Source organism: Montipora capricornis, chromosome 3, assembly GCF_036669925.1.
Source record: "Montipora capricornis isolate CH-2021 chromosome 3, ASM3666992v2, whole genome shotgun sequence".
Classification (NCBI taxonomy): domain Eukaryota; kingdom Metazoa; phylum Cnidaria; class Anthozoa; order Scleractinia; family Acroporidae; genus Montipora; species Montipora capricornis.
Window position 1 is genome coordinate 15,744,741 of NC_090885.1, and position 20,449 is coordinate 15,765,189.

At 41.8% G+C, this 20,449-nt stretch overlaps 1 protein-coding gene across 1 annotated transcript; it reads left to right on the forward strand.

Moving 5' to 3' along the window:
• The first annotated feature begins 1,096 nt into the window (after positions 1-1,096).
• LOC138042372 (MAM and LDL-receptor class A domain-containing protein 1-like) lies at positions 1,097-20,218 on the forward strand. Its single transcript, XM_068888233.1, has 11 exons — positions 1,097-1,210; positions 3,118-3,255; positions 4,020-4,258; positions 6,524-6,644; positions 8,934-9,074; positions 9,818-10,056; positions 12,308-12,428; positions 17,330-17,419; positions 18,224-18,416; positions 18,930-19,079; positions 19,704-20,218. Exons 1-11 carry the CDS (start codon positions 1,162-1,164, stop codon positions 20,095-20,097), a joined length of 1,875 nt encoding a protein of 624 aa, XP_068744334.1. The 5' UTR covers positions 1,097-1,161; the 3' UTR covers positions 20,098-20,218.
• Positions 20,219-20,449: the final 231 nt, after the last annotated feature.

Consider the following 20,449-nt stretch of genomic DNA (forward strand, 5'->3'; position numbering starts at 1 on the left):
CCATCATTTCATAGAATTCATAAGAATATATAATCATTAAGAACCAAAATATCAGTCAAGATAAAACGAATTCATATGAACAATAAAAGATGAAACCTTGAAGAATTATGACAATAAAAAAAATAGTCGATTCTTATATGTAGGATCTGTTTAACTTAATATGTTTCTTTCGAAAACTGACCTGGGGCCGGTTACCCGAAGCCTGGTTAGGGCTAACCGTGCTTCGATCAACCCGTACTTGGAGATTAGATTTTAAGACCTGATTTTTGCTGGTAATGTTTTCCTGCCATAATTTGGTGGCAGAAATGAAAAACGTTTTCCCACCTTATTAGGCAGGGTAACTTGCCTTTCAAAAGTTTTATTTTTTCAACTGATTTTTTTTCGATATAGCTTCAGTTGTTGCTGATGATCACGAATTCAGAACGGAACTATAAGAATATTTTGGTCCTGCCGGCCCGTATTTTTCTACAATTAAGAAAGCATGCCTAAATTTGTATCCTCGATTGTTTATACTTCATGATCAGTCCTACTTACATCATTTAAAAGACTTTATCTGCAACAGCTTAAAGTTGTTTGACTGAAACATCTTTAGCACTAATTGCATGGAAAGTGGGGTTAAAAATCCAAGGAGTACGAGGAGTACTTTACCTTTGATGCTGTTTATTTCCTTATGCAAATATATGTGCAACGAGGTAATCAGAATACAATGAACGAAGTCCGATTTTGGCGAAAAAAATAAATTACTGTCTAGTTCAAGTTGAATTTTGATTGTTTGTTGTCTAAGCGCTGGAGCCGCTTTCTATTTTTCTATAGTTCAAAAATCAATGAATTTTTATCGTTTCTCAAGTATCCTCAAACGTTTTCTCCACATATCTTTTGTACTGGTTTTGTAACAAACTCGGTGTACAATAACAGCTGAAAAGCTGTTTCTGCAAAACTATTGTGCGTTCCATTTAACCATGAGAAGAAAGTTTAGTCACTTGTCATCCGGCTGGTTGTGATTAGATGTACCCACGAATTGTGCGTTCCATTTAACCATGAGAAGAAAGTTTAGTCACTTGTCATCCGGCTGGTTGTGATTAGATGTACCCACGAATTGACAGAAACTATGATATATAATCGGCGTAGCTTACTGTCAGGAATCACATATTGTCAAGCACTATGATCTTGTCTGTTCTTCTTCTTCTTGTGAGCTTGGCTTTAGTAGCTGGTAAGTCTTTAGGTATTTACTAGTACTTTCGACCAAGCCAATTCCTCGGAAAATAATGGCCGTGTAATTATGCTCTAAAAGGCGACGGATGTTTGAAAAAACTTTGCCTTTGTTGACGAGGAGAGCTGGGGGTGATTAGGTTGAATGAACACTGGATGCAGCGTTCAAATGCCGCCCTAAAGTCCGGGACAAGGCATGTTGAAAACTCTTTCTTGGCCCCCCTCTCAAACATATTGAAACATGTTCAATCCAAGTTGAAGCCTTTTGGCCCATCTCCGGTCAACATTAGATGGAAGTAAGAAAATGACTTTAAGAGTACGAGTTTTCTGTACTGCGCATTACGTTTAAAGAACGAAATTTTTCAAAATGTGCGTGCTCAGATCGTACTCCAATCTGAAGGTCGCTATTGTTGGGTATGCGCGTGCTCATTAATCGGTCGCTCACTGATGACCATTCTCGTCACCAGAGCCTCGGATCGACCCAAGGCTTTGGGAAACTCTATGTAGGAGGACATGCGCCGTAGGGTTCTCGTAGCCCAAAATTGGCGATTTCAATCTCACGGCGCCTGCTCACTCCTCGTGCTAACATGAATGCACCAATCAGAGACGCTTTTGATTGTTCTTCACGAAAACCAATGAGAAGACACCTTGCTTCAGGGTTCCCCAGAGCTCTTCTCTCCCTCAGTCAAGAGAAGAGCTCTGGGGTCGAGATTGACTGATGACCCAAATATGTCCGTATCCATAGTAACAACCGCGGCTGCAGCCTGGGACTGAATACCATGTCTCTCGTCGAGCTTTGTTGAATCAAATGTTGATGGTGCGTTGAAGCCGGTTGTCCACCCTAGCAGACAACATGGTTCAGCATCGTTCAAAAAAGTCGAACGGGTGTTGAAGCAAATGTTGACTGAGCCATTTGCCCGGTTCTTATTAAGCACCAACTGGCACGGTGTCTTGTTGGTGGTCGCGAATTCACCTTTATCGTGATTTTTGAAAAAGCCATTGCAGTGCTGGCAGGATTCTCTTCCTAAACTGCGTTGACCGCGCTTATTATCATTTATTACTTTCTATCCACAACACCACAATCCAGAGTTAAAGGGTGACTAGCCATAAAGTTTTTTTTTAAAACCTCTTTTTCAGTCAACTTATTCGTTGAGTCTCCTCATAGGTTGTGGTGCTTTTCGGCGTGTTCTCAGGTTTCAATCACCTCGTGTGCACAGATGGTATAATCCGATTATAATTGCTGTTCTTTTCCGTAAAGAGCACCAAAAATTAGTCACATGAATCAAAATTCCGGTAGATTTTCTCCGGCATCTTTAAACTGAGTTAAGAAATTCAATGAAAACGGTCAAAATACTTCATCGTTTAATTATTGATCGATAAACTAAGAGATGATTTCTGCTTGGTTTTTTTTTAAATACCCACATCCATTACCTTTGACATAAAAGCTCGATTTTCATGTTTAAAACACTTATAACCCGTATGAACAATTATGTGTCAATATGTTATATGTGAACGAGAAGTTTATTGGTTGTTAGAACTCTGGCTTCTACTGATAAAGATCAAAATAATATTTGTTATCAGTTAATATAGGGGTGAGGCTAAATCGCTTGGGTGGGTGGGTCGTGGATGGTGGGTCCTGGGTCGTGTTTGTTTGAAGATAAAAATAAGATATGTATTCGCTCCTTCGGTGCTCGCTCCAAATTTGCAATTGTTCTAAGAGTTAGGGTTAGGGTTAAAAGTATGTATACATGACGTGTATACATGGAGGATCTTGGACCCACGACTCACGACTCACGACACACGACCCACGACTCACGACTCACCCACCCACGACCCACCCACCCACGCCGATTAGACACTGTCTTAATATAGCTATCATAAAGACTTTCTTCATTTTTCTTTCCTGAGGCCTTGAATGTAATTTTGATGGCAAGGAACTCTGCGGGCGTGTTTCCCAGAGTAAAGATGACGATTTTGATTGGACATTGAGGAAAGGAACTACACCATCTTCCGGCACCGGACCAATAGCCGATGTCAGCGGAAATGGTATGTTGGACAGATCAAAGTGACTGATTTATACGCTGTCAATTTTACTAAGTATTGAATTAACAAAACCGTAGGATTGATTACAGTACCTCCTGGCAAGTGGAAAGGGCGATTGTTAGGCCAGTTTCAAATGTCGCGCTACTGCCGAGTCGAATTAAATTGACGTTTGCACGGGAAGAGCGCAACGTTTGAAAATTGGTAAGTGGGGCAACTTGAAGTTAGTTCGAAACGGCAATCGAATTTTGACAGTCTTTTCGTGCTACACGGCACTGACGCTGTATAGTTTCAACTGAACAGCATGCGCTACTACCGTGCCGAATTGAATCCATAAATTATGAAAATGCTCCTGCTAGCTGACCGGCTGGATGAAAGTTATGTTTTGTCTTTTTCATTATTTTGCATTTGGCGCGACTAAAGGAATTTCGACTTTTCACACCACTCTCGTTCTATTGTCGAGCCACTGGCAGGTCAAATTCAGTTAAGTTCGACACGGCAGAATAGCGACGTTCGAAGCAGGCCTTAAGCGTCTCAAATTCCATTTTTAATACCAAAACTCATTTCTTTTATGTGATTAGCTAAATGGCGCAGGGAGCGTCAGATATCATTTGCCAATGACAGAGAAGTGACTTGTTTTAAAACCTAAAAAAATTGGGGATAATTAGCGACAGCGCACGCTCAACAAAAAACTATACAAGCATTTGCAATAGACAGTAAAATGTTAACGCACTAACAATTCCTTTCCCTGTTAACTTTGTCCCGTGTAGGCTATTATGCATACATCGAGGCGTCAAGTCCTCGGAAGCAAGGCGATAATGCCCAGATGGTATTCAAACCTGGTTTGATATCCGGAGAAACATGCATTTCATTCAGATACCACATGCTTGGTGAAAGTGTGGGGAAGCTCAAAGTTTGGGTAGATGGAATAGTACGATTTGAAAAAAGCGGTAATCAGGGAAGAGAGTGGATGAAGGCAGATCTGAAACTTGAAAAGCCCACGGATGCTGTAAGTTAATGCGTAGGCGTAGACGATTTATGTGATCAACTGTAGCCCAACTGTTAATTAACTGATTTGTTTGGGACAGATTGCAAGTTTTCTCTCCGAGGAGAGCTGGTTTCTAAGAGCTCTCAGGGGTATAATGCTCTGGTAAATAATTTTCTCCAGTTCTTTTCGATATGGAACATCAATGTCGTGCTGTAAGATTATAAGCACTTGATCTCCCCAATGCAAAAGTTTGACAAAGGTAGACCAAGATACGCCGGCATTGGTGCAAGTTTAATTTCAAAAAAAAAAAAAAACGGTACGATAACTTCATTAAGAGAGGGAGACAAACTTAACATGTTACAATTTTCTATAACTTACGGCCCTCTAGCTATGCCAAAGAGGACAGACCACAACACCGGGAATTCCATGCCTTAGGCTATTTGCGAATAGTGTGTGGGTTCTTTTACGTCCCACAGGGTTATGAACATTGAAGGGTTGTGAGATCCGGCCTACGGTTTATCGTCCTTATCCGAGAAGAGTAGAGTCTAACCATTTGCAGATGTCATTACAAAGGCAGCACTTTCTCTTCAGTTATTTAAAGACCCTGAGTATTGGTCTGGCCGGAGTTCCAAACTTGTTCGTCTTTCTTATGCGTATTTCGAAAACGATGGTCACTGAAGTCGCTTGTACCTCCTTGAATTGTTGTTTGTGCTACACAAATAGCCATACTTTGAGGGAAACTAACACTCCAGCAAAAAAAAAATAACTTTAAAACGGAAGAGATAATGTTTTTTGATCTACATTGGTTTGAAATTTTTTCCAAAGAAGAAAATTTGGTTTTATCAAACGATTTGGTAAAGGTCGAATTACCAGCGTCAGCCCTTCGTCAGAGCGAATGGAAGAATTGAGGGTGTTGTTGGTTTTTATGAGGGTGTAGAGGAGCTTTGCCATGGTTGGAAATGTGGTAACATGAATATGGGATGAGATCCATGAGAATAGAGTGTACTTAGTTGAAAGATGAATTTTTGCACAAGATTTTGCTGCTTTCTGAGTTCACGTGGTGTAATGATAGGCAGCAAATTGTCATGTTGCGGTGGGAGTGATAAGGAAGATTAAAATGGTGTGCAACTGGTTTTGACGCACTGTGCCGTTTTCTTCTACATCTCGTAGGTGTTCGAGAAAGCGGTCCGCCAATCTTCTCCCTATTTCTCCTATGTAGATGTTCGTACATAGTGTGCAGGTTATGCAAAAGATGACTTTTGCAGAGATGCGTGTAAAATGGTCAGTGATTTTGAAGTATCGATTCGGTTCTGGGATCTTATCTATGTTAGATATAAAAGGACACGTTTTGCATCGTGCGCGCGTTCATTTCAAAGTTCCCGGTTGGTTGCCACACTTAAATGCGCTCAAAATTCTCCACAGTGATCCCGAAACTAAACATAAATTTCCTATATCACCACTTATTTCATTCAAACGCGACAAAAACATAGGTAATTTTCTAGTTAGGAGCGCATTTAAGTCTGGCAACCAACCGGGAACTCTCAAATGTACACGCACACGATGCAAAACGTGTCCTTTTATATCTAACATGGTTAAGATTTCAGTACCGAATCAATCCGTCATGATCAAAATCACTGACCATTTTACATGCATCTCAGCAAATGTCATCTATTGCATAACCTGCACCCTATGTAAAAAACATCTACATAGGCGAAACAAGGAAAAGATTGGCGGACCACTTTCTCGAACACCTAAGAGATGTAGAAAAACGACACAACGTCAAAACCAGTTGCGCGCCCTTTTAATCTTCCTAATCACTCCCACCACAACATGACAATTTGCTGCCTATCATTACACCACGGGAACACAGAAAGCCCGCAAAAATCTCGAACAAAAATTCATCTTTCAACTAGGTACACTGTATCCTCATGGAATCCACAAATTCATGTTACCATATTTCCATCAATGGCAAAGCTCCTCCACGCCCTCATCAAAACCAACAACACCCACAATTCTTCCATTCGCTCTGACGAAGGGCTAACGCTTGAAACGTTAGCTTTCCGAATCTTTCACGGTGGTAATTTGACCTTTATCAACTCGCTTGATAAAACCAAATTTTCTTGTTTCACTTTCCCACCGACGCAGCACCACAGTTTTTTTAGAAACTAGAAATTTGTTTTCCAAACAAGAGTTCCAAAAACGATGAATTTCTTCACATTCGGAAAAAAGTATGAGAAAAATGATCTTTATTTCTCGGGCATAAATGCTTATATTTTTAATCGACAGAATACGCTATACATATTCGAAGGCATCGTCGGTAAGAATTGGCAAGGAGACATTGCCATTGATGACGTCAAAATACTGAGCTGTGAAAGGGCTGGTGATGAAATAGAAGAAGGAGGCTGCGGTGGGTGTCTTTTTGTTATAGCTTTGTTATAAATAAGCGAAAAAACACGAATTTGTTTTCGGTGATTGATGAATTTGAACAACACAAGGCATGTTAAAGGGTTTGTGTCACGACATTTAGCTAAATTCAAAGACTGAAGACTGCGATCAGTAACAAATTCATTTGGGACTTTGACACCCTCCCCTCCATTTAATATTGGGCTGAAATGTGAGATTTTCCACACAGCACAACTCCTGACTGAACTTGCTTCCACAGAACATTGAATTGGGGGGAGGGCGGTGGGAGGCCATTACCCGGAGCCTCGATTTTCCATATTAGCCCTCTGAGTCAACGCTGTCCCGTATCTTTTTATTTTTAGAAGCACCTCCCAGTGAGGTTTTGTCTGAGTTTTTACAATTTCCAATCATAAGAGACCTATGGTCAGCCATTGATTACGTTAGATGCAGCACACCCGAAACACGTGGTATTTCAAAATATAGCAGTTCTAAAAATTTAACTGAAAGACACTGTTTAGGGTTGACAGGGTACAATACATATGGAAGCTCCGGATAATTGGCTTGTGGGCCTAGAAATAAGGTCAAGTGAAGAGTTCCGTTCAAGATAGATGTCAAAGTGTCCCACCTAATCAATGATTGTAGCAACCGAATCAAGCAAAACGTAAATAGTCTATAATTACTCAAGACATTGAAGAGGGTGTGAATGGGGTTAACCGACTAGCGACAAAGGGCTAGAAAATATTACTGACTACTGACAAAACGAGGGAAATATTACCGAATAGCGACAAAAAAATTAACTGGGATTTACCGACAACCGACAAAGGTCGAAAATTTTAACCGACAACCGGCATGTGGACCCCCCCCCTCCTCCATTCAGACCCTCATTGAAGGAAGGCTTGAAGCAAATGCAAAAGAAGGCAGGGATGAGCACTCCCGGGCTCCTTTTGACCCTTCTTTTGACCCTTTCCCTCCCCTTCTACGGCCTGCCACGCAGGCTATTTGGCCTCCCTCTTTCAACATTAGATCGAAGTAAGAAAACGGCTTGAAGAGTACGAGTTTTCTGTACTGGGCTCGAGCATTACGTTTATTAAAGTACGAAGTTTTTCAAAATGCGCGTGCTCCGATTGTGCTCCAATCTGAAGGGAAGGTCGCTATTGTTGGGTACGCGCGTGCGCATTAATCGGTCGCTCACTGATGACCATTCCCGTCACCAGAGCCTTGGATCGACCCAAGGCTTTGGAAAACTCTATGTAGGAGGACATGCGCCGTAGGGTTCTCGTAGCCAAAAACTGGCGATTTGAATCTCACGACGCCTGCTCACTCCTCGTGCTATGTTTGAATGCACCAATTAGAGACGCTTTTGATTGTTCTTCACCAAAACCAATGAAAGGACACTTTGCTTCAGGGTTCCCCAGAGCTCTTCTCTCCCTCAGTCAAGAGAAGAGCTCTGTGGTCGAGATTGACTGATCACCCAAACATGTCAGTATCCATAGTAACACCCGCTGCTGCAGCCTGGGACTGAATACCATGTCTCTCGTCGAGCTTTGTTGAATCAAATGTTGATGGTGCGTTGAAGCCGGTTGTCCACCTTAGCAGAAAACATGGTTCAGCATCGTTCAAAAAAGTCGAACGGGTGTTGAAGCAAATGTTGACTGAGCCATTTGCCCGGTTCTTATTTAGCACCAACTGGCACGGTATCTTGTTGGTGGTCGCGAATTCACCTTTATCGTGATTTTTGAAAAAGCCATTGCAGTGCAAGCAGGATTCTCTTCCTAAACTGCATCAACGGCGCTTATTTTCATTTGTTACTTTAATACCCACATCCATTACCTGTGACATAAAAGCTCGATACTCATGTTAAAAACACTTATAACCCGTACGAACAATTATATGTCAATATGTTATATGTGAACGAGAAGTTTATTGGTTGTTAGAACTATGGCCTTTACTGATAAAGATCAAAATAATATTTGTTATCAGTTAACGTGGGGGTGAGGCTAAATCGCGGGGGTGGGTGGGTGGTGGGTCGTGGGTAGTGTTTGTTTGAAGATAAAAAAAAGATATATATTAGCTCCCTCAGTGCTCGGTCCAAATTTGCAATTGCCCTAAGAGTTAAGGTTAGGGTTAAAAGTATGTATACATGACGTGTATACATGGAGGATCTTGGACCCACGACCCACAACACACGATACACGACTCACGACTCACCCACTCACGACCCACCCACCCACGCCGATTAGACATTGTCTTAATATAGCCATCATAAAGACTTTCTTCATTTTTATTTCCTAAGGCCTTGAATGTAATTTTGATGGCGAAGAAAAACTCTGCGATCGTGTTTCCCAGAGTAAAGATGACGATTTTGATTGGACATTGAGGAAAGGAACTACACCATCTTCCGGCACCGGACCATCAGCCGACGTCAGCGGAAATGGTATGTTGGACAGATCAATGCAACTCATTAATAAGCTGTCAATTTTACTAAGTATTGAATTAACAAAACCGTAGCATTAAATACGGTACCCGTTAGCTCCTGGGAAGGGGAAAGGGCGATTGTTAGGCCGAATCGAATTAAATTGACGTTTGCAACGTTTGTACGGGAATAGCGCGACGTTTGAAAACCGGTCAGTGCGGCAACTTTATTGAAGTTAGCTCGAAACGGCAATCGAATTTTGACAGTCTTTCGTGCTACACGGCACTGACGCTGCATGGTTTCAACTGATCAGCATGCGCTACTACCGTGCCGAATTCAATCCATAAATTCTGAAAGTGCTTCTTCTAGCTGACCGGCTGGATGACAGGTATGTTTTGTCGTTTTCGTTATTTTGCCTTTGGCGCGACTGAAGGAATTTCGACTTTTTACACCACTCTCGTTCTATTGTCGAGCCACTGGCAGGTCAAATTCAGTTAAGTTCGACACGGCAGAATAGCGACGTTCGAAGCAGGCCTTAAGCGTCTCAAATTCCATTTTTAATACCAAAACTCATTTCTTTTATGTGATTAGCTAAATGGCGCAGGGAGCGTCAGTTATCATTTGCAAATGACAGAGAAGTGACTTGTTTTAAAACCAAAAAAAATTGGGGATAATTAACGACAGCGCACGCTCAACAAAAAACTAGGCAAGCATTTGCAATAGAGAGTAAAATATTAACGCACTAACGATTCCTTTCCGTGTAGGCTATTATGCATACATCGAGGCGTCAAGACCTCGGAAGCGAGGCGATAATGCCCGGATGGTATTCAAACCTGGTTTGATATCCGGAGAAACATGCATTTCATTCAGATACCACATGCTTGGTAGAGGTGTGGGGAAGCTCAAAGTTTGGGTAGATGGAATAGTACGATTTGAAAAAAGCGGTTATCAGGGAAGAGAGTGGATGAAGGCAGATCTGAAACTTGAAAAGCCCACGGATGCTGTAAGTTAATGCGTAGGCGTAGACGATTTATGTGATCAACTGTAGCCCAACTGTTAATTATCTGATTTGTTTGGGACAGATTGCAAGTTTTCTCTCCGAGGAAAGCTGGTCCCTGAGAGGTCTCAGGGGTATAATGCTCTGGTAAATAATTTTCTCCAGTTCTTTTCGATATGGAACATCGATGTCGTACTGCTGTAAGATTATAAGCACTTGATCTCCCCAATGCAAAAGTTTGACAAAGATAAACCAACATACGCCGGCAATAAAAACGATACGATAACTTCATTAAGAGAGGGAAACAAAATTAACATTTTACAGATTTCTATAACTTACGGCCCTCTAGCTATGCCAAAGAGGACAGGCCACAACACCGGGAATTCCATGCCTTAGGCTATTTGCGAATAGTGTGTGGGTTCTTTTACGTCCCACGGGGTTATGAACATTGAAGGGTTGTGAGACCCGGCCTACGGTTTATCGTCCTTATCCGAGAAGAGTAGAGAGTCTAACCATTTGCAGATGTCATTACAAAGGCAGCACTTTCTCTTCAGTTATTTAAAGACCCTGAGTGTTGGTCTGGCCGGAGTTCCAAACTTGTTTGTCTTTCTTATGCGTATTTCGAATTCGATGGTCACTGAAGTCGCCTGTACTTTCATGAATTGATGTTTGTGCGACACAAATAGCCATACTTTGAGGGAAACCCCCACTCCAGCCGAAAAAATAACTTTAAAACGAAAGAGATGATGTTTTTTGATCGACATTGGTTTGAAATTTTTTCCAAAAAAGAAAATTTGGTTTTATCAAACGATTTGATAAAGGTCGAATTACCAGCGTTAGCCCTGCGTCAGAGCGAATTGAAGAATTGTGGGTGTTGTTGGTTTTTATGAGGGTGCGGAGGAGCTTTGCCATTGGTGGAAATATGGTAAGATGAATTTGTGAATAAATTAATGGGATGAGAGGCGTTTATTGATTCCATGAGGATAGAGTGTACTTAGTTGAAAGATGAATTTTTGTTCCAGAATTTTGCTGCTTTCTGTGTTCCCGTGGTGTACTGATAGGCAGCAAATTGTCATGTTGCGGTGGGAGTGATAAGGAAGATTAAAATGGTAAGCAACTGGTTTTGACGCACTGTGCCATTTTCTTCTACATCTCGTAGGTGTTCGAGAAAGCGGTCCGCCAATCTTCTCCCTATTTTTCCTATGTAGATCTTCGTACGTAGTGCGCAGGTTATGCAATAGATGACATTTGCAGAGATGCATGCAAAATGGTCGGTGATTTTGAAGGATCGATTCGGTTCTGAGATGTTAACCATGTTAGATATAAAAGGACAAGTTTTGCACCGTGTGCGTGTACATTTGAAAGTTCCCGGTTGGTTGCCAGACTTAAATGCGCTCCTAAATTTCAAAAAACTAAAAAACTTCAAAATTCTCCACAGTGATCCAGAAACTAAACATAAATTTCCTACACCACCACTTATTTCATTCAAACGCGACAAGAACATAGGTAATTTTCTAGTTAGGAGCGCACACGATGCAAAACTTGTCCATTTATATCTAACATGGTTAAGATCTCAGGACCGAATCGATCCGTCATGATCAAAATCACTGACCATTTTACATGCATCTCCGCAAATGTCATCTATTGCATAACCTGCACCCTATGTAAAAAAACTACATAGGCGAAACAGGGAAAAGATTGGCGGACCGCTTTCTCGAACACCTACGAGATGTAGAAAAACGACACAACGTCAAAACCAGTTGCGCGCCCTTTTAATCTTCCTAATCACTCCCACCACAACATGACAATTTGCTGCCTATCATTACACCACGGGAACACAGAAAGCCCGCAAAAATCTCGAACAAAAATTCATCTTTCAACTAGGTACACTGTATCCTCATGGAATCCACAAATTCATGTTACCATATTTCCATCAATGGCAAAGCTCCTCCACGCCCTCATCAAAACCAACAACACCCACAATTCTTCCATTCGCTCTGACGAAGGGCTAACGCTTGACGCGTTAGCTTTCCAAATCTTTCACGGTGGTAATGTGACCTTTATCAACTCCCTTGATAAAGCCAAATTTTCTTGTTTCACTTTCCTACCGACGCGGCACCACAGTTTTTTTAGAAACTAGAAATTTGTTTTCCAAAAAAGTGTTCCAAAAACGTTGAATTTCTTCACATTGAGAAAAAAAGTATGAGAAAATGATCTTTATTTCTCGGGCATAAATGCTTATATTTTTAATTGACAGAATACGCTGTTCATATTCGAAGGCATCGTCGGTAAGAATTGGCAAGGAGACATTGCCATTGATGACGTCAAAATACGGAGCTGTGGAGGGGCTTGTGAAGAAATAGAGGAAGGAGGCTGCGGTTGGTGTCTTTTTGTTACAGCTTGTTATATATAAGCGAAAAAGCACGAATTTGTTTTCGGTGATTGATGAATCTGAACAACACAAGGCATGTTAAAGGGCTTGTGTTACGAAATTTAGCCAAATTCAGAGACTGAAGACTGCAATCAGTGACAAATTCATTTGGGACTTTGACACCCCTCCCCTCTCCGCTCCATTCAACATTGGGCTGAATTACAGCACAACTCCTAACTGAACTAGCTTCCACAGAACATTGAATTGGGGGAAAGGGCGGTGGGAGGCCATTACCCGGAGCCTCCATCTTCCATTTTAACCCTTTGAGTCAACGCTGTCCCGTATCTTTTTATTTTTAGAAGCACCTCCCAGTGGGGTTTTGTGGGTGTTTTCACAATTTTCAATCATAAGAGACCTATGGTCAGCCATTGATTACGTTAGATGCAGCACACCCGAAACACGAAGGTATTTCAAGATATAGCAGTTTTAAAAATTTAAAAGACACTGTTTAGGGTTGACTCAAGGGTACAATACATATGGAAGCTCCGGGTAATGGTCTTGTGGGCCTAGAAATAAGGTAAATCGAAGAATTCTGTTCAAGATAGTTGTCAAGGTGTCCCATCTAATCAATGATTGTAGCAACCGAATCAAGCAAAACGTAAATAGTCTATAATTACTCAAGACATTGAAGGAAGGCTTGAAGATAACAGCAAATGCAAAAGAAGGCAGGGATGAGCAAAATTGAAGAAGATTAAAACGGATTGCATTTGGGATTTTGAAAACATTCAGCCTAACAGTTTTTTAAAGTATACCTTTGTTTTTTGTAATTTAAATTACGTATGCTTTACAGACATCTTGTTCACGAAGCTTTAATTTGTGTTGTTTTGATGTAGTTTCTGTGTTAACGTTAAGTTGTATAGTGTATTATTATGCGTCAGTTAATTGTCGATTAGATATGGGAGCGCAACTCCGACCGAACCAAGCAGGATCCGGTGGGAAGTAGCATTTGAGGCAGAATGCTGTGGCACAAATTAAGCCGACTAATGGGGAGGGAGGGTGGGAACTCCGTTTCTTTGACTTTCTTGCACCGACTCAAGAAAAGGGTGTTGGTTTGAGCTTTATATCATTGCTCAACCAATAATATTCTCAGCTGTACCCAAGGGACAAGCATTCACGCCAGAATGAGTGATAATTAATGCTTTGGTAGAATATACAATATCCAAATGACTTTGCATAGTGTATTATTCTGCCTCAGTTAATTGTCGATTAGGTATGGGAGCGCAACTCCTCCCTACTACCCCTGAGCCGTTACTAAAAGCCAGTTTTTTAATACCCCGCGCAGCTCCCTTCCAAATTCAAGAAGTATATCTTAATCTCTTCCCATTCCTTATTGGCCCGAAAAGTATATTGCTAAAACCACAGTAATAAGTCATTTTAATGAATTCACGGAAACAATTCCACACTCACTACAATCATTGGCGAGGAAAACTATATTCACCCCGGGAAAGCCTTCGTGAATCCTTCTAAATTGTTTCTAGCCTTGTATGAGTTTTCCCAGTATCTAAATGTATCTTCAATAACTTAGCTGCTGCACCCTCAGGATTCACCACCTCCTTCAATTTGATGTAATATAGAGCCGTCTTAGTTACTAGACTTCCAGCCTGCATGATCTATGATTCTGTCCAGACTAAAATCCGCCAATGCCAATGAAACAGCCGCTCCTCTTCGAAAACCACGGAGTGTAAACGAAGAATTAGATAAACGTGCTTTCACGCTCTTTACATATAAATCTAGTCTAGCTTGGGCTGCAGAGGGTTCCAATGCTTTGGACGTAATTAGCCCCTGTTTAGATACCGTGCGAAAGAGAAAACCGGATAACACAATCACTTTCAATAGTTCACATATATTCAAATAAATTTCTAGCCCAGCCACAGGACAAATTCCTTTGTTTGTACCTCGTCTTAAGGCATACACGTTGCTATCACCAGATCGTAGTGACTTGGTCCAGACCTAATTAAACAAGAAACCCGGCCAATCGTTGGGAAACCTCAGAATGGTATGGGTTAATAGACCTAATAAATCCGCGGCTCTATCCCCCGAGAAAAAAAATGCTTTAAATACTGCCTGATCTCTTGCCAATAAGTATAATTGCAAAGGATCCGACCACGACTCCCTCAACTTAGATTGCCAATAACTCGATAATACCTCCAAATCTGATAAAAGAACTGGTTCGGCCTGGCGAGGCGTAATATACGCCTTCAATTGTTCTTCGCGAACATCCGCTAGATATTTTTTTACAGATCTATCCGACGCAGGGTTACCCACTCCCAGAAGTGAGTGCCATTCTCCACCTCTACCTACCCCTACGAATAAAGCCCGTATTTTCCCGATTAGAGAATCAACTGTGCCATAAGCCAATCGTTTAGGGCATCGGCCGCAAACAGTTTTGGAATTCCCTGCAAAACTACAGTATGGATCATGAATGACCGTCCTCCCTCCCTGATCCTTCCAGACCAGAAAAGCTACAACATCCGCTGGCAGGGCGGTACTCAGGTTTTTTGGCGTTTCTAAGGACGACAAGAATGATGATAGTTCCAATTCTAATGCAGACTTTTGCTTTGCATACCGAGAACTACGTCTGGTCTGACTCAACTCATGGATTCTATTAGCAATGTCCTTCTCGTTAACAGTTAACAATAATATAGCATACACAACTATAAATACCAATACACCCCCCTCTCGATAATTAACAAATTTACTAACTATTGACTGCATTACGTTCGACTACATCACAGCCACAATTCAGATAAAGCTACCAGTCCCCTCTTTCAAAACCGAGAGACCCTGCAAGTATACAATGGATAAGAGCAAGCTCTTTGAACAAAACCCTCCTTGGAAGGAAATAGTAATACATCCAGAGCGCCTTCACGGGCCAGACAAATCACCGAGAAAGACATCGCCATCAACACCGGCCACCAGAACTGGTTGGGAGAGCCCCCAGGAACCACTATTATGAATGGACGGCGAGACTGGCTGACAAATTTCAGGACAGGCGCTACCAAGGCAAATGGAGGAAAAACGTATGGATTCGAAAGATCATGGTGCCTATCATCAGACAAGTCTTGGGCAAATAAATTGGTGCCATGCGAGTATGGTGTAGGCCATGGATGAAGTGTGGAAGGGGAATTCCTTCATCACCTAACTGAGCATTAGAATCCAATGCCATCAAATCAAACGAGTGCCCCGAGATGGCCCCAAAAGCAGTCTTCACTTTTTGCCATGCCCTAGAGGAGAGCTTAGAATCTGATGCGGATGGACGCCTGGAAGGAGCATCTGCTTGATTTTGCTCTGACGGAACGTAGAAGAGTTCTAATCGTAAGTTACGCTCCAAAAGACAACGATAAAGTTCCTTTGTGACCGCTGTCAATTGAGGCGAGGTTCGACTACCTTGGCCATTAAACGTATCGATTCATGTTCAAATTGAGCACTCTGCTAGGATGAGTCATTGCCGCTAGCAATTGCGCATGCTCACTAGCTCGCTAGTTTGAGCACTCTGGCATGGCTTGGATGTACCACCTGCGTGGGACATCTGCGGTGGGTTTATAGCTTAACCTCCATCCTAGTCATCAGCACTGCACTGATGAGGCTCAGAAGGCCGAAACAGTAATGTCTGCAGTCAGAAACCCGGTTATACACCTGAGCATCAACCCGACAATCATGAACAAACGAGGGAGATGACTTGACAGCTCGACAAATAGCTAACATCTCCTTGGATGCTATACCTAGTCTCAACTCTTCTGAATTCCAGTAATCACCCATCCGCCGACCACCTGAAGGATGGTGGACTACGCAACCCCAACCAAAATTAGAAGCATCCGTGGAGATAGACAGTCTCACATGTTTCTCCTCGCGCCATGGAACAACATCCGACCACGTGTCCAGGAAGCGCCAATGAGCTACTTCTTCGAAAAGATAAGTTGTCATCTTCACTTGACAAGGATCCGTACAAGACGCAATAGATTCGCTGATATTCCTTATATACAACGTAGCCGCCGGGACCGCCAAAGAAAACGAAATACACTTCCCCTGAAACCGTTGCAATGTCTTAACATCTACGTTCTTACGAGCAAGAATATATTCTCTCAATTGGGCAAACGACTGGATCTTTCTAGCAGGAATGCGAAATGCTTGCTTTTCAGAGTCAACGATGAACCCCAAGTATTAGCAATGCAAATATGTCTGTTTGAAGACAAGTTAAAAGGGAAAACAGCTCATTTCCGATCGCCGTCCGCGTCTCAAAAATGTGCGTGCTTAAGCTCCCTAACCGTTTTTGAAACGCGAACGGCAACCGAAAGTGAGTTGTTTTCCCTTTTAACCGGTCTTCACATAATTAAATTAATATTGTAGAGTATCTTTTTCTACATTAGAGATGATTACTGAGTTTACAAATCTTGGAGATACTACTGTCCTGACATGCAAAATGTTCACTTCCGTTTCTCAAAAACTCCAAAAAGGGAGCTTAAGAACGCACGTTTTTGAGACGCGGACGGCGACCGGAGGAGAACATTTCGCGTGCCAGGACAGTAGTGTCTCCCAGATTTTTATACTAATCATCCCTAATGGAGAAAAGGTACTTAGCAATGTAAATGTGGTTGTTGTGAAGACAAGTTAAAAGGGAAAACAGCTCACTTCCGGTTGCCGTCCGCGTCTCAAAAACGCGCATGCTTAAGCTCCCTATAAAAAAATATAAGCTTCCTAAGCAGTCACACGTGTGATACAGCTAACGATTTTACACTAAAGACAACATCAAAAGCCACTGAAACAGTATCAAGTTCTCGCAGATAAGAAACAGAATGAGATTATTCAATGAGGAAAATGAAACATTAGCACGTTTGCCTCCTTTTTCAGGGTCTCCAGAGCCTCCTTCACCACCAAGTTTACCACCCTTACCGCCCTCTAATCCCCCACCGCCGCTACCCCCGTCAGTGCCTCCAGCAAGTAAGTAGGAGTATATCCTTTCAATACAGTAGAGAAAGTTTTAATGATTGAAGTTAATCACCGTAAATTGAGGTTGCAATCAGAAACTGCAACTCTTGAAAGAGAATCTTTCAGAGTCTTTATTCCACGGGTGCAAAAAACCCGCTCTTCCAGGGACTGAATTGAAGTGTATTATGGTAAAGGTACGTTTGCATGGTTAGACCGGCTCTTACTGGCTGTTTTGCATTTGGTAAACGCTTCTATGATGCAAGTGCAGCTGTTACAATTTTTACATACACATGAAAGATATAATACTGTCTTACATCAATTTAGAACAAGCTAGCCCAGAATTAGGAAACCAAAGACTGACAGAAAACGGATAAAATTCTACAAGGAACAGTGTTTCTGAGAGCTTATTGCTTCTATATTTACACTATTTTAACATGCGTGTACTTTAAAATAATGTGTGAATTTTCAACTTTCGAAGAATCAAATTTTTCGTCTCAATAGTCTATGGAGGAAATTTTTTCGAGTATGTCCTCGTCACTGTAGACATTAAAAACGTCTTCAGACCAGGGAATATTGGTATCAACAGGACTTATACTCTTCCGATGCTCTGCTACTTAATTTCGTTGCTCCCACGAACGAGTGCCAATATAGTTTGCATGTATAACCAGAGAATTTTGCAAGATCTTGTCCATACGGTGACCGCTGAATGCTTCGCAAATCATCTAAACAACTGAAAAGTCTCATACAGCTTTACAGTAGAGTATAAAATAATTTGTACATTTTTTCATGAATGGATTTCTCAACTTTGTTTCCAAGGTGGATGTGGCATTCGTCCATCGACTAGGATCGTCGGAGGGATGGAAGCTAGAGTTGGGGATTGGCCTTGGCAAGGGATGTTACGAAACAACTATGGATTTCCGTTCTGCGGTGGAACACTCGTTGCTCGTCTGTGGTTGGTTACTGCCGCTCATTGCGTCCAAGGAAGTGATCCCAGTTCAGTCCTTGTACGGTAGGACAAAACCTACACCTTGATTAATCCGGAGCATTTTAAGTACACCTAATCTAGTTTAAGAATTTAATGCGTGTGTAAGCCGCAGAATAAATACGCACCACGGGAGTTTTGGGCCTTCAGAATTTTGAACTCGCGTTTTGCATATATAATAAGCTGCATTTTAAGCTAGTGAGACTTTGACGTCACTTCTCCCTGGATCCAGCCATCTGAGGTCCAATCGGTCAGTTTTGAACGTGAGTAATGACTGACCGTGAAATCCAAAACTTACAGTCAACTTGAAGTAAATGGCCTTTGGATAAAAATCGAAGCTGAAAATATTGCCAGTCAGGTGTCAAGCAAACACACTTTCAAAATCCGAAGAAAAAAAGGAAGTGAGTTTTCTTTTATCACAGGGGCCAGAAATGCCATGGAGAAAAGACGTACGGGAGAAGGGTGGGAATCAAAATCATGGTGATTATCGAACTATTTCCGTAACTCACTGACCCTTTTTTTATAAAATCATTCCTACAGGTTGGGAGCCCATAAGCGGACATCAAATTTAGGAAACGAGCAGGACTTTAAAGTTGTTAAAATCATATCACATCCTTTATACCAAACGGAAAAAGGATACAGCCACGATATCGCTCTCCTAAAACTAGATAAACCGGCAAAATTAAACAGGTAAAGTAGTTTTGTTCTTTTGCACGTGTTGGCAGACTTTCGGCGTAAGGCTCAGGTTCACGACTATTCGATGACAAGCTACTTACAAGAACTGATAAGCGAATCGTCACTGTCCTCGATCATCAAAATCTTCTTTGCCTGACGTGATTTTGAGACTGAGAGCGCGTCGGTCAGGTGAAAGACTTCTTTCTTGCAATAAACATTGAGAAATTCGGATTCAAAGTCGACTCCACTGGGTTTCAGAAAAGGAGCATTAAGTATATGTCGATGCATTTTTGTTTTTTTTTTTTTAGGGTTAGTGTGATATTTGTTGTATCTTCGAGGTAATCAGGCGCGCCGGAAAGGAAACTAGTTGAAGTCAAGCGGAAGGTCCAAACTGCCACCAACGATTGGCTGGTAGAATAAATCTTCTTGGCTTTTTGAAACAGTTGCTTGAAAGATTCAAAACGTTTTACAAGTATATTTAACACAAACGACATGAAAACCTTGGTACATATTGTTGCATCGAAATTTCAAATTTAGCGGGCCTTACAGAGGGGCGTACTGTGAAATACGGCCCGCTTAATTAGCCAGTCATAGCGCCGGAACTATCTATAATAACAATGGTTACTTTTACTCCACCAGGTTTGTGAACTTAGCTTGTCTTCCTCAAAACGTGGATGCACCGACGAACAATGTTAGATGTTGGATTACAGGTTGGGGAAGACACTCGTCGGGAGGTCACAGACCGGAAATACTGCACCAAGCTTCGGTCCCCATAGTCAGCCGCGCCCGATGCGACAGAGCGTACCCGGGTTTAATCCATGATTCCATGATATGTGCAGGTCTGGATCAAGGAGGTGTCGATGCCTGCCAGGGAGATAGCGGAGGTCCCATGGTTTGTGAAACCGCCGGAAAATATTACCTACAGGGTGTCACAAGCTGGGGGTTTGGCTGCGCAAGTCCAGGCAAATTCGGTGTCTATGCCAAAGTTAAATATCTCTTAAAATGGATCAACGAAGAAATGGCTAAAAATTAGATGACAGCTTGCTTGCAAATGACTGAATGAAACGGAGTCGTTTGCCGCGGTAGGGAGTGAATTATATATATCAGAATAGTGTTGTGTTGATTCATAAATAAAACTGGGGCAAGTGAATATACTTTGTCGAGGTCTCCTGGTTTAAGTATTGTTTGTCTCACGTCGATTTCACGAAGACGCTAATTCTTGTCATTGGGATGAGTGAATTTTAAGTTATATTAGTGTAGACAGAAGAAAAACAGAAGTATTTTTTCCGGAGATATATTCAAACCATCAGGCATTTTCAAATGAGCCCCCCAGGCAACAGTGTTTTTTCGCGATTAATTTTTTTTCTTTTCCAAGGGAGGTCACG

Bases quoted from the DNA above. Each gene is read 5' to 3' on its own strand.
- LOC138042372 (XM_068888233.1), top strand. From the start codon at position 1,162: ATGATCTTGTCTGTTCTTCTTCTTCTTGTGAGCTTGGCTTTAGTAGCT. The intron at 1,211-3,117 runs GTAAGTCTTTAG...TTCTTTCCTGAG, and splicing joins GAGCTTGGCTTTAGTAGCTG to GCCTTGAATGTAATTTTGAT. The intron at 17,420-18,223 runs GTAAGTAGGAGT...TTTGTTTCCAAG, and splicing joins CCCGTCAGTGCCTCCAGCAA to GTGGATGTGGCATTCGTCCA.